This window comes from Lynx canadensis, chromosome B4 (genome assembly GCF_007474595.2).
Source record: "Lynx canadensis isolate LIC74 chromosome B4, mLynCan4.pri.v2, whole genome shotgun sequence".
NCBI classification, from domain to species: Eukaryota; Metazoa; Chordata; class Mammalia; order Carnivora; family Felidae; genus Lynx; species Lynx canadensis.
In genome coordinates, this window is record NC_044309.1 from 49,378,045 (window position 1) to 49,393,093 (window position 15,049).

The window sequence follows — 15,049 nt, forward strand, 5'->3', positions numbered from 1 at the left end:
TTCTCCATCTACACCAGATGTTCTTATCGGTTAAATATGGCCAAGTATCTCTGGAAATAAAAAAGTATCTTGAACTCACACCTAACGTCCCAGATAAAACACAGGACCCATCATTAAATTTGAATCTCAGAACAACAACGAGTTATTTTCTAGGGTCAGCTCTGTCATAAATATCGTACAAATAATTTTTTGGTGTAAAGTATGCTCACAGTATTGCGTGAGACATGCTTATACTAAAAGCGAAGTATTCATTGTTTACCTGAAAGTTCAAAAGACTCTGTGCTTTTATTTATTAAATCTGGGGGCGCCTGGGTGGCGCAGTCGGTTAAGCGTCCGACTTCAGCCAGGTCACGATCTCGCGGTCCGTGAGTTCGAGCCCCGCGTCGGGCTCTGGACTGATGGCTCAGAGCCTGGAGCCTGTTTCCGATTCTGTGTCTCCCTCTCTCTCTGCCCCTCCCCCGTTCATGCTCTCTCTCTGTCCCAAAAATAAATAAACGTTGAAAAAAAAAAAAAATTTAAATCTGGCAAATCTACCCACATGCTCATCTAGCCACCACTTTGTCTTTTAAATCTTCTTTAGTGCCAAGTTCCTCAAAAAGGTTGTTAGAATGTGATACCTTTAATGTTTCACTTACTAGATATTCTTCACCCTATTCCAAACTTGTCTTCATTTCCTTCTTACCACTGAAATGACTCTTATAAAGTTTTCAGTGATAATGATGTTGCCAAACCTGCAGATACTTTCCATTCTTCATTTTTATTTGATCTCACAGTAGGATTTTACCCAGTTTACCATTTCCTGTTTGAAACAATCCATATATATATATATATATATATATATATATGCATATTTATTTATCTATGGTTATGGAAATTTTAGTAGTTTAATATTTTGAAAATATTAGAAATATTGAAGATACAGAACTCAGGAAGGGAGTAAAGAATTTAGCTGTTTGATTCCCATCAAGATCATTTTAAGTTAAAAATGTGATCTTTTAAAATTCTCATTTAAATATCTGTGATTATTGAGACCACTGACAGCCGTGTTGCCATGAAACTCTGAGTCGCTCGTGAAACAGGAATTTGTAGTTGCAGTAAACTTGAAAGAAAATATTTATGCATCTGGAAAACTATTTAACTGGATCCCATAAGTCCATGCCTATTTTCTTAAAGATATGTTTCTTCAAATTCATATCAGTGCCTCAGGTCCAGCTTCATCTGGGTTTTGAAATGAGATTTTTAGACCTAGGAAGGGAAAATGGCCTGCTACCTCATAATTTATCTTTAGCCAGGCCATTCTCTACTTGTCTGTCAACTGGTCTAGTGCCAGCGCTCCCATAGCTTACTTGGTGGGCCCACAATTCTCACAGGCAAATCGTGCTCATGGTGTTCAGTCAGAATTAGATTCAGAATCCTCCTTGTACAATGGGGGTATGTATCTCAGATATAACTTGTTCTACATCCTCAACCTTTGGCTCCACAGAGACCTTTGAAGCTGCTCAGAGGCCTTAGAGTTCATAACAATATCAGGGCAGAGTTCAAAATATCTCTTAGACGATGGAAAGAACTATCCATTGTTATTGGCTCAAAAGAGATAGAAAGGGCAGATCTTTGAGTCAGACAAATCTGAAATTCAACTCAGTTCTTAATAAGCTGTGAGACCTTGAGCACAATACTTAACTTTTCTGAGTCTCAATTTCTCCTTCTCTAAAATGGTGTCACTAATAACTTAACTTCCAAGATTTCTATGAGAACTAGAGGAAATAGATGTAAAGCACCACATTGATAAAAGTACACAAAAGTAATGGTTTGTATTGTTATTGTACATCTACAATATACAATCAAACGGCTAAATTCCTTACTCCCTTCCTGAATTCTAAGAGGAAGGACTAACAGGGACAAGAAGATGTATTCCTTGACTTCTTGATTCTGCCCAATTATCCTTTTTCCCTTAGACGTTTTGCTTTGGATCTTTCAATCATCTTCACGTCCATAACTAAGATGTCACTTTTCACTGAATTCTATTTTGTTATTTTTTTTTTCAAAAGGTAAGCTTAGACTCATGAGTATGAGAAAATTGATCTGACTGCTAATGGCATATGGTGGAAATAAGCAGTTTGACTGACTTCTTCACTCCCTTATATTAGCATTGCTACTTTTAGATAAACTATTCCTGAAATGATTAGTGTAGGAGGATGGGTTTAGTCTTGTATCTTCTCCTTTAAAGCACTCAGAGTTAGAGATCCCAGAAGGATCAGTTTTCTCACTTGTACTGAAAATGTCACTCTAACAGTTATCTGTCTGCACAGTCAAGTTTTGAGAAATCTTTTGAATTTACCACATTCACACCATTCTCCATCATGGTGCTAAAAATGACTAATGCAGCTTGGAGACTGGGAGACTGTGATAGCTGATCGTCTCTTCCAATCATACACCAACACTCACACACACTCACATGCACACATGCTCAGCTGACATGAATCCTTAAAGGTTTAAAATATCTTATATGCTAAATGGAACGTGGAGGCATGTGGGATGCTTAAACACATAGTTACAGTGTTGGGGTCTTTATGGTCGGCTCTGTCATAAAAATTGGTCTGGCTGTTTGACTAAAAGACTGATCTTGTTTTAACCAAACAGGCCATGACAACGTACGACTTCCTTTATATTTAAAGTAAGCTCTGGCATTAAAATTATCATCATCTCTGAGAAAAGTGGAGTGCAGCACTCCCTTTTTTAAATAAAGGGAAAGTCTTAGAGAAGATAATGACCTACCCAATGTCATCCATATAGGATAATTCTTTTTTAGGGGCCTTAATTGGTCACATAAGCCAATTTAGGGTCACAAGACCTAATCCTCTAAATAAACTTCACTTCCTTTCTTGATGAATGCTATTCTGATGGCTAAAGGGAGTGTCACAAACACAGATATATCCTGCTCCCAGAAAAACATATGACAGTCTCCTGTGACATCATTCAGGGAATGATGAAATGCATGGGCTGAATGATAGTAATTAGATGAAGTGGGAGCTGATTACATCCAAAAGAGGAAGATTAGTTGATAACTTGCAGTGAGATCTTTAGGAACTTTCCATAAGGTTCTATTTTTGGTCCTGTCCAATTCAACAATTTTTTCAATTACCTGGAAGAAGTCTAGGAACTTGCTTACTAAATTTGCAGATGACACAAAGCTAGTAGAAGAGTAAAGATTAGTAACTCACTGGGTGACAGAATCAAGTTTTAAAATGTCTGTTATTTAAGATGGTGAATTAACATTTATAAAGGATAAAGTCCTGAATTTAATTAGAAAAAAAAATTGTGATACGATGAGTGAAACCGAACTGAGAGCAACTGCTTAAAAAAACAAAACAAAACAAAACAAAACAAAACAAAAAACACCTCAGGTTTTAATTGACCATAAGCACAATGCAGCTACTAAAAAAGTCAATGCAGTCTCTGTTGGCATTCAAAAAGAGAGAGGGTGAGAGAGTCACCAGGTTGATAAAAGTAACAACTTGAGTATTGTGTTTAATCCTAGAAACCGTAATACTAGACCATAACCATCTTTACTGAGCACATATTGTGTGTATTACGAACTTAACCCTGATAACAACACAATGAGCTATGTATTGTTGTTATTGATATGGAAACTGAGGACACATACCTAGATTGCCTGGATTTGAACATTGTACAGCATTATTTCTCCAAATCTTTATCAGATGTTGGAAGAGTTGATATGTGGATAGAAAATCACCTTTATTCTGTGGAACATAGTTGTCAGCAGATGGGCAGACTCAGGTTACATCTCAAAGCAGAGAATTTTTCTGGGTGTTAGATGACGCTGGTCCATTTAGTCTGGGGTACAATGTTAGACTAGATGGGCTCTGACATAATATCCAATTGTAAAATTCTAATTTATTGGGATAAGACTTGATGCAAAACAATATTATTATGAACAACAACAACAAAAACCTTTAAAGAAAAAGTAAATTGAATTAGTGGTAATTTAAATGGTGTTCTCTTGACTATAAGTTTAGAGAGCACCCCACTCACATTTATGTGGCGAAGACGTCCTCACCATTTGTCCTTGGTAAACCTCCTTTCATGGGCACCAAACTCTGATAAATTTATATCAACTTGTTTATTCATCTTTTGCTATGTCTAGAATATTATCAATGATATCCTACATGTAGACCCTTATCCAAGGAGGTTGTATTGCAAAATAACAAATGTCTTTAAAAGGCTTTTACACTGGGTGACCCCTAATAGTTGTTTGGTGTATCAAAAGCAATGTTGATGTTGGTGTTAGAACGCTGAGAGGGTCAGATCTCTGTCATACTAGTTATGACCACTGAACCATTTTGCTTTCGTTTTTCTGTTTCAATTATTACATTTCAAAAATAAGGATAATAATATTGCCTTTATAAAATTCTTGCATTAAATACAATAATATACCATTCTATTCATATTCTCAACAGAAATTTAGGTTTTCAGTGAAATAGATTGCAAGAATAATGGTGTGGAATAAAGAGTTTGCCTGGCCTTTGTCCTCGATTCCTGGTTGGTAAACACCAAACCCTTTGAGTTTTCTGAGTAACTGGAATGTCTTTGTTATTCATGGTGGTTCCCCAGGAGCCCCACCTGAGAGCTTATGCTAATGAGCTGACACCTAAGGGGCCTGGCCAGCCAGGAAGACCCAGCACTGATTAGATGGTTGGGGCTTTGAGCCAAGTAAAAGCCCAACCTCTGGAGGGAAGAGAGGCAGGAGACTGTGTTTAATCATATGGCCAATGGCTCAATCAATCTTGCCTACATAAATAATAAAACTTCAATGAAAATTCTGCATACTGAAGTTTAAGTAAGCTTCCCTGGTTGGCTATATTCTGTATATTGTCACACTGGTGAGCCAGTTGGCCACTGCATCGCTGAGGATGAAGGTGCTTTCACTTTTGGAACCCTCTTAGACCCTGTCCTGATTTGTATTTTTTTTTCTATAATAAAGCTGTAATCATAAGTGTTGTGCTTTCCTGAGTTCTGTGAGTCTCTCTAGCAAACTGTCAAACTGGAGGGGATCTTGGGGACCTCGACATTTATTATAGCCAGCTTATCAGAAGCAATGGCAGTCCTGGGGACCTCTGAACTTGTGGCTGATGACTGAGGTTAGCACAGTCTTGTGAAGTTTGGCCTAACTGGGTAAGTTCCTCAAACATGCGTATGAAAAATGTAGATTTATGTAAAAGATAAACTGATAATAATATTTGACTTTGTAATTCTTCTAGAATATGTCAAGTGTGGTTTGATTATAGACCTTTTTTTAAATGTTTATTTGTTTATTTTGAGAGAGAGAGAGAAAGAGCTCAAGGAGGGGAGGGGCAGAGGGAGAGGAAGAGAGAGAAAGAATCCCAAGCAGGCTCTGTGTTGTCAGCACAGAACCCATGGTGGGGCTTGAATTCACAAACTGAGATCATGACCTGAGAGCCAAAATCAAGAGCTGGACGCTCCACCGACTGCGCCACCCAGGTGCCCCTGATTATAGACATTTTTTAAGCAAATTTTCAGAGACATCTTCAATGAGTAATGCTGAAGAAAATAAATATATGCTGAACACATGTGTATGTAAAGATATAGGTAAGACTTTCTCAGGTTATCCTCTAAAACTCTAATACCAGTGCTTTGTTCTGTGTTTATATGTATAAAGAACCTAACCACCAGAGAGTTAACAGCTTGCTGCCGTGTACACGTGTTGTTATGACTGGTTGGATTTTTGTCCTTTGAGAAATGGAACCAAATCTTAAATAACCCCATATAGCACAGGGCCTAACACACAGTAAGCATTCAACACACACTTGTTGAACTTTCTCAGTTAACTAAGAAAAAGGCAGGGTTTGATCTTATTAAGAACCAATCAAGGGTTGTACATTTGCTCCCTAGAACTCTACTATACCTATCATCAAATTTATCACTCTTCATTTTATTGCTTCGCTATACCCGTGGAAACACTGAGAATGTGGAAGTGTGTATTTCTTTGCCATGGTGTCCCCAGTGTTCAATATGATGTCTAGAACAGAGTGGGTCACCTATAAATATTTTTGAATAAAAATAGTGTTAAAAGGAGTTTTTCACTCATAGAAATTAATTTTTCCCTAGTTTGAAAGCAAGTAAATTAAATTTGTTTGTTGCAAGCCAATGCTTTCTTTTAAGCGCACAACTGTATTTTTCAAAGTAGAGAAGAATAAGCTTGTAAGATTTTCATAAAATAAGCAAAATTAATTTCAAAAAAAAATGTGAAGCCCTATTAACATCTTAGAACAAATAAAGGAAAAAGTCTGTGGATTTAAAATACAGCCAGAGGTATTTCACCATGATATCTAATTACTGTTGTCATCCTGTTGATTTTTCTACCAGCACATATGAGTTGTACTTTTTTGTTGCACGTGAATTTTTCAGATGGGTTGTTTTTCCTAATCAATTTGTATGGGAAAAATTTTCCAAGACCATTTGCTATTCAATTTACAATTTCTCTTTGGTTGCGTAGACATGATTTCTGGGCAATCACAAGGAAAAAAGATCATCCAGATACTCCCCCTCCTCCTACATTTACATAGGACTCACCTTTTCTGAGGATTATGTATGCCAGCTGTGAGACATTATTGAATATGCCCTCATTGAAAGATCTAATAAGAATATAATGACCGATTTGTTTTAAAATACGCTAAAGAAAGACAGCAGAAAGGGTCTCATGAGAAGTGACATTCTGTAATTACCTCCTCCTATCAAAAGAAAAACAATTCCCAGAAATTAATGAATACAGCAAGAGTCTATTTCCTATCTTAATTCTATCTTAATTGCAAAAGTGGATCAATTAAAAAAAAGACTACCCTGGCAAAGCCCTTCTCTTAAGGTTTTGTCTCCCAATTCTCTAGTCATCAAATCAATATATATATATATATATATATATATATATATATATATATAAGCATACCGTGAATCTATTTTTACCTTCTGAGATGAGATATACCAACTCCACCAGCAGTGCCCCCATGAAACAACCAAATCCATTGAACAGTGTCAAAAGATTCATACAGGTTCCTCTGATGGTACTTGGAACAAATCTGTGTATTACAGAGACTGAGAGGAAAAGAGGTCAAAATTTAGAACATTCACTATAAAATACTTTCATAGATATTATTCAAATTCGTGTTGATCATACCTCAGAAAAAGTTTACTGATAAAGACAAAATTTGAGTTAGACTTTGTTAAAGTTACTATAGTAAGGCATTGTGATGTTAGAATTTACGTATGTCTAAAAGGAATAAAATATGGCAAAATATACTCTTGTACAGGTACATGGAAAATTTGGTTACTTGGTGGTTTCAGTGTCCCAATATATTCACCCAAATTTTACTCCTTTTTGAATATTTCTTACTAATTTTAGATTGAGGTGAGGATTATACTAGGTAATATGACAATGTAATAATGAGGTCTACCACTCTGTGAGTGTATATACATCATTAGTTTCCGTGCAGAAAACTTGAATTTATCATATAAAATTAGCATGGAGATTAAGAGGATGGGTTCTGGAGTTAAACAAGATTATGCTAAAATCCTAGGTCAACTATTTACTACTTCTGTGATTTTAAGTATGTTACTCAAACTTTCTAAGCCTCAGTGTTCTTCTCTATAAAATAGGAATAATATCATCACCCACTTGCAGAGGTCCTGTGGCTCTTACTTGCTGTACTGTATGTATAATACTCTATTAGTAGGAATGGAATCAGATTGGCTATTTTTTAACAGTATTAATCTTACCAAGTCAAATGTCCTGTACTTCCACAAAGCCCCTTACATGCATTTAAATTATCCTATTTAAGGAGAGGTTACCTAAAGAGAGACAATAGCTTAAACTTTGGGTCTCCAAAATGGTTATCTTTTTTCCCCACGTCATTGTTGGGGTAATGGTGGCGAGAGGTTTGGAAACAATCATGGAGAATTTTTTTTTAATTTCAATTACAAATAATACATTTTAACAGACTCTAATTCTAGAGAACACACTGATGGTTACAGAGGGGAGGAGGTGGGAGGTGGGTGAAATAGGTGATGGGGATTAAGAAGGGCACTTGCCATCATGAGCACAGGGTGATGTATGGAAGTGCTGAATCACTATATTGTACACCTGAAACTAATATAACACTGTATGTTAACTAACTGGAATTAAAAACTTAAAAAACCCCCCAATTTTTTTCTGATATCAGAAATAGATGAAAATGAGTATATCTGATTTTGTACATACGATATTAACTATCTTAAAATATGCATCGCATCCTTAGGGATACATGCTAAAATATTTACAACATTTATCATAATAGGGTATCTGGGATTTGCGTCAAAATTATACAAAGAGGAGGAAGAGAGTGTGCAAGTGAGAGTAGAGATGAGACAGGTTTGGCTAGGAGTTGAAAATTATTAAAGCTAGAATGTGAATACAGCAGGAGTTCATTACACTAATCTCTCTCTTTTGCATATGTGTGGCAAAAAATTGGAAGGGAATACATTAAATAACGTGAGCAATGTTAGCTCTGAGTGGTTGAATTATCAGATTTTTAATTTTCCTTCTTCTTACTTTTTCTGTACTTTGCAAATTTTTCTGCAATGAGAGATCATAAATAAACATTAAAAGGAAAGTGGTTATAGAAAACCTATATACTGTAAAGGCTAAACCTTTAGTTTCCTTTTCTATAAAAAGAGATCTTATCATCTCTTCCCTTCTCTCTCAGGAAAATTTCACCCCTGATTTACTTGTACTTTAGCCCAGAAAAACTGTGCATTTGTTCAGCACTTTAAAAAAAAATACTTATTTTTGAGAGAGAGAGAGAGAGAGAGAGAGAGAGAAGGGGAGGGGCAGAGAGACAGGGACAGAGGACCCCAAGCAGACTTTGTGCAGACAGCAGACAGCCAGATGCGGGGCTCGAACACAGGAACCACAAGATCATGACCAGATCCAAAGTTCAACTGAGCCACCAACTGAGGCTGAGCCACCCAGGCAGTCCTTCCTGTTCAGCACTTTGAAATAAACTTACTAATACATAATGTAAATGTATTCATGCTCCTTCCTGCCATTCATTTAACATTTCTCTTTTGTTTTCTGCATGTTTTTATTTATCATCCAATAAACATTTAAACGAATCCCTATCTGTGGTCCAGGAAATGTGCTGAGTGTCGAAGGCATGAGTGGAAAAGGCGCCGGTGCATCTTTCCTAGATTTCCAACTCCAGGCAGGCAGAGAGCAGAGATGTGCACAACAGGAAGGGGAGTGCTAAACAGGCACTTAATACCAAAATACTTATTGGAGGTGAAGATAATGATGGTGATAAATAAAATACTGTGGAGAAGGGCTTCAAATGTTGGCTGCAAGGGGCCGTATAGGTACCCTAGCTCTCTTGTGTAGTGCAAATCACCAGCAGGAGCCTGAGGCCAATCTCACAAGTTTCTTTCAGGACGATCCAGCGGAGAGTGGGAGCGAAATGCTGAAGAGGCTTTGGGAAGAAATGATTCACAGTTATAAAAAGGATTTGGCTTATGAACTTTCCTTTCTATAAATATGAGGAGACAAACAATGGGCAGAAAGACTAAGTAGGCCGATTTCTTTCACTGAGAAAAAGCAGAACGTACAAGCCCATTATTACTCTGCTAGTTAATTATTAATCCTATGCTTTTCTCTTGCTAGAACTTCTGGTGCGGTATATAATTCATGAGCACACTTTGCCAGCTCTCTGCCTGCTGGTTAATCTCTCTTTGGTGTCATTTTAGTCGTTTTGAAAGCCTCCGGTTCCCTTTTAGAGGACTTAGCTTTTCAAGCCCTCGGATCTCCATTTTCAGGAATCTTACTTGCATGTTCTGATCTCTTTCGACTTTAGTGATAATCAACCTGATTTTTTAGACTCTGTGGTACTTGTTTTAGCACATAATGGTATAGATAGTAGCAACAAGTCTGCCTCTATTCCAAAATTCTCATTTTACTATGAAGACACAGTAAAAAATATTCAGTGTATGTGAAAGCTGGTCTTGCCAAGGAGAGCTGAAATGTGCCTCCAGGTGGAGGCTGGTTAGTGTTTGCAAAGATGCCCCATCACAGCATCTGCGGAATCTACAAACCGTAGCGTTGTAATCCCCTTCCCGAGGCACCTGGTATTGGGGACTCATTGCTGGAAATTTCTTTTACTCCAATTGTTCTTAAACTGTTAAAGGTGCTTATTATGTCTGGGGAGAAGTTATTTTGTATATGTGCAGCGGAAGCTAGCACAGGGGAGAAGTTATTTTGAACATGTGTAAGAGAAGTACCATAGTCCTAGAAAATGGAACTTTATTCTATTACTGCTTTCAGATCATCATTCCTTCCACATACTGAAAAGCTTCAGCTTATTGTTTCTGATTATATCAAAGTTATCTGATTGTATCATCTAATACTTCTCTTTTGTGATGTCATCTATCAATCTCTAGGACATTTTCCTCTGTTATTCAAAGTAATCAACTCCTCTCTCCTGGTCCTCTGTCCACTTCTATTCCTGCCTTAGTTCCTGGCAATTTTACCATATACATAGATCATCCTTCCAACCTCCCTTCTTCCCAAATCTTGGTTTTTCAGTTCCTTTCAAATATCTAATGTCTCCTAACTCTACATTAGCCACTCATACCCGTGGTCACACCCTGAACCTTGTCCCCCAGACCAGGAGTTGGTGAACTACCATTAGGTAAGGTTCAGCTTCCACCCATTTATAAATAAAGTTTTATTGGAACACAGCCACATCCATTCATTATATATACCTATGACTGCTCATACACCACAATGACAGAGTAGTTGTAAGAGAGACGGTATGAAAATCGTAACTATTTACTGTCTACCACTTTTTGGAAAAAGTTAACCCATACCTTAGACCAGTAATGGTAACCACTCCATAATCTCAACTTTGTGCATCCTCTGACTACCACCTTCTGTCTTCCCAGTTTACTGTGTGCTACTCAACCACAAAATGCTTATACTCCTTCAGGACCTCCACTCCATTGCTTTTTTCATTATTCCCACCTCTTTGATGCCCTTTATGTTCTTACTTCTCTTTTAGCCAAGTTCCATAGTCAATTGGTATGATCATATTCTTTTCTATACCTTCATCCCCTTGTCTTTCTCTTGCTTTTCTGGAAGTTCATTGGCCAAATAATTCACTCTCTGCCATCTCTGCTCTTAGATCCATGAAGCCTAGTGTTTCTGGAAGAAAACAGCAACCATGTTGACCAACTCCTTTGAAATTCCTGACCACAAACCTCAAATGGTCTCCTAATACTCCCTGCCATTATTCTATATCTCCTTAGTTCATTCACTCTCTCATCGTTTAGACAACGATTTCATACCTCTCCCATCTCCTCAAACCCCCAAATATCCTGCTTCACCCTCACTCAGAGTCATGGCCTGGAATCCTACTTTACTGAAAAAAATCAATTACCAGAAGAGAATTTCCACAGAAATCTCCACATCATATATATGCACCTATGAATTTCTGTACCCACATACTCAGATCTCTAAACTGTTACCATTGATGAATTATTCTTGCCACATTCTCAACTTGTAAATTAGATCTCAACCTCACTCCCTCCAGTATTTCCCACTCCCAAATACCATCAATTTTCCCTCTTTCGAGTCATTCCCACCAACATGCTATATGATGCCATTATCTTTCCCTCCTTAAATATATATAAACAACTCTTTCTTAGCCCCAGTCTTTTGTCAGCTACCGTCGTTCCATTTGTTTTATCTCTTTTGCAGCAAAATTCTTCAAGTGAATTATCTACAGTTCTCTTCCTATTATCCTTTATTCATTTTTTTTAGTTTCTTTATTTAAATTCAAGTTAGTTAATATACAGCATAGTATTGATTTTAGTAGAGCCCAGTGATTTTCACTTAGATATAGCACCCTGTGCTCATCCCAACAAGTCCCCTCCTTAATGCCCATCACCCATTTAGCCCATCCCCCCTGAACTTTCCTCCAGCAACCCTCAGTTTGTTCTCTGTATTTAAGAGTCTCTTATGGTTTGCCTCCCTCTCTGTTTTTATCTTACTTCTGCTTTCCTTCCCCTATGTTCCTTTGTTGTGTCTCCTAAATTCCATATATGAGTGAAATCATATCATATTTCTTTGACTGACTTATTTGGCTTAGCATAATACACTCTAGTTCCATCCACGTTGTTGCAAATAGCAAGATTTCATTCTTTTTGATCACCTAGTAGCATTCCATTGCATGTATATACCACTCCTTTTTTTTTTAATTTCATTTTTTTAAAATTTACATCCAAATTAGTTAGCATATAGTGCAACAATGATTTCAGTAGATTCCTTAATACCCCTTACCCATTTAGCCCATCCCCTCCAGTAACCCTCTGTTCTCCATATTTAAGAGTCTCTTATGTTTTGTCCCCCTCCCTGTTTTTATATTATTTTTGTTTCCTTTCCCTTCTGTTCATCTGTTTTCTCTCTTGAAGTCCTCATATGAGTGAAGTCATATGATATTTGTCTTTCTCTGACTAATTTCGCTTAGCATAATACCCCCTAGTTCCATCCATGTAGTTGTGAATGGCAAGATTTCAATCTTTTTGATTGCTGAGTAATACTCCATTGTATATGTATATACCCCATCTTCTTTATCCATTCATCCATCAATGGACATTTGGGCTCTTTCCATACTTTGGCTATTGTTGATAGTGCTGCTATACACATGGGGGTGCACGTGTCCCTTCAAAACAGCACACCTGTATCCCGTGGATGAATGCCTAGTAGTGCAATTACTGGGTCGTAGGGTAGTTCTATTTTTAGTTTTTTGAGGAACCTCCATACTGTTTTCCAGAGTGGCTGCACCAGCTTGCATTCCCACCAGCAATGCAAAAGAGATGCTCTTTCTCCGCATCCTCGCCAACATCTGTTGTTGCCTGAGTCCTTAATGTTAGCCATTCTGACAGGTGTGAGGTGGTATCTCATTGTGATTTGATTTGTATTTCTTTGATGATAAGCGACGTCGAGCATATTTTCATGTGTCAGTTGGCCATCTGGATGTCTTCTTTGGGGAAGTGTCTATTCATGTCTTTTGCCCATTTCTTCACTGGATTATTTGTGCAGGGGTGCCGAAGCGTCCAACTCTTGATCTCAGCTCAGGTCTTGATCTCAGGGTCATGAGTTCACGCGCCACATTAGGCTCCATGCTGGGTGTGGAGCCTACTTAAAAAAAAAAAAGAAACTCCACGGACAGAAATTTTCATCTTTTTTTTTTTAATTGATGCATCTTAAGGTTCTAAGTAGTGTCAGGGATATTATAGGCATCCATGCAGTATTTTTTGAATAAATAAAACAAACACAGATTATGAGATAGCTGGCATATACATTGGTATAATCAAAACATAATTTGAAAAGTTTTCTATGTGTTTTTTCTTTCTTGTAGATCATCTCTAAGATATAATATGACTTAGTATGGGAAACAATGTCCACTGAAATTTGGAATGTAATCCACTGTGTTTCCTTGCTCAATGTCATCAATGTAAGACACTGACAGTAATTTGAATATGTTTTATTGTGCTCACATAGAAATAGCTATAGATTTTATTAATTCATTTGTTTATTCAAAATGTAATTACTAATCATCTGCTCTGTACATGCACTTTTAAGGAAGGAAGAACATTAGAACATAAGGATGGATAATGAGGATAAGAATCTTAACTTAAAGACTGCACATTCTTATGGTAAGAGGCAGGCAATAAAGATACACATATAAATAAGATACTTTAGATCCTGACAAGTGCTATTAGAAAAAATGGAACACGGTAATGGTATAAAAGTGATAGCATCACCAGAGAAACCTCTCTGAAGAGATAATCTTTGAGAAAATTTGATGATGAAGTGAAGCCAGACACTTAAAAACAGAGGAAAGGGGATTCTAGGCAGAGAGAAGAGCAAATACAAAGGCCTTGGGACAAAAATAAGTTTGACACTTTAGAAACACAGAATGAAGGTCATCACATTTCTAGTGAAGTGGTCAAAGAGAAGAATGTTATAATATGTAGATGGAGCAGTACAAGAGGCCCAATCATGTGCAGTCTCATTCACCATTTAAGGAATTTGTCTTCAAAATCCTACTGTGAAATGGTAGAGGAATGGTAGGACTTCTTCTGGAAAGAGTATGATAGCTGTTTTGAAGAGAATGGACTCACGAGGCAAGAGAAGAAACAGCAAGACAAGTTAGGAAGCTCTGAAAGAAATGGCAGTAGAGACAATGGTGACAATGTAGACCAAGTGGGTAGCAAAGAAGATAATGAGACATGGCCAGATTTAGATTCTATTTCAGAGTAAAGACTAAATCTTGCTGTTGGATTAAAAGTGAGAAGTAAGGGCAAAAAAGGGATCTAGGATGATTCATGTGAGAAAGACACAATTTCATTCACACTACCAGATCCCTTGGTGTTCAAGTTGTGGTAGGTTTGGTAGAAAGAGATATGAGCAGGACATTGGTGCGTGAGTCCTGTCTTGCCCTATTAATTCATGTGAAATATTAGAATAATAATAATAGCAGCACACATTATAGCTGCTAATTTTTGAGTTCTGTCTTATACCAGATACCTTGCTTTTTCCTCTACATAAAATATTTCACTTAGTCCTTACAACAACCTTTCCCCAGCTTATAGATGATGAGAAAGGCTCAGAAATGCAGAATAATTGAGAGTCACACATTTAGTCAATGGAAGAACTGGGGTTTAAACTCAGATTTGTTTGATTTTAAGGCCATAGATATTAACCCCTATGCTGTACTGCCTCCTAAAAGAGTAGTTTTTTTGTTTTTTTTTAAGTAATTATTGAATTTACAGTTCAAAATACCCTTTCACATGTTGTCATTTAATTCTCAAGGAGTAGTCCCCATTCCCATTGATTCTTACACTGATGTTGTGATATAAAGAAGACTTATAATTATTTCCATTTTAAAGTTCAGGAAGGTGCTTCAAGTTTACTTGAATTATCAAG

At 37.1% G+C, this 15,049-nt stretch overlaps 1 protein-coding gene across 1 annotated transcript in view; it reads right to left on the bottom strand.

Annotated features, from left to right (window-relative positions):
* SLC15A5 (solute carrier family 15 member 5) overlaps nt 1-15,049 on the bottom strand; it is an 84,638-nt gene that overhangs the window by 17,086 nt on the left and 52,503 nt on the right. The window contains exon 7 of the mRNA XM_030322062.1: nt 7,000-7,128. Within this exon, the coding sequence (XP_030177922.1) occupies nt 7,000-7,128 (129 nt within the window). The remainder of the gene's footprint in view (nt 1-6,999; nt 7,129-15,049) is intronic.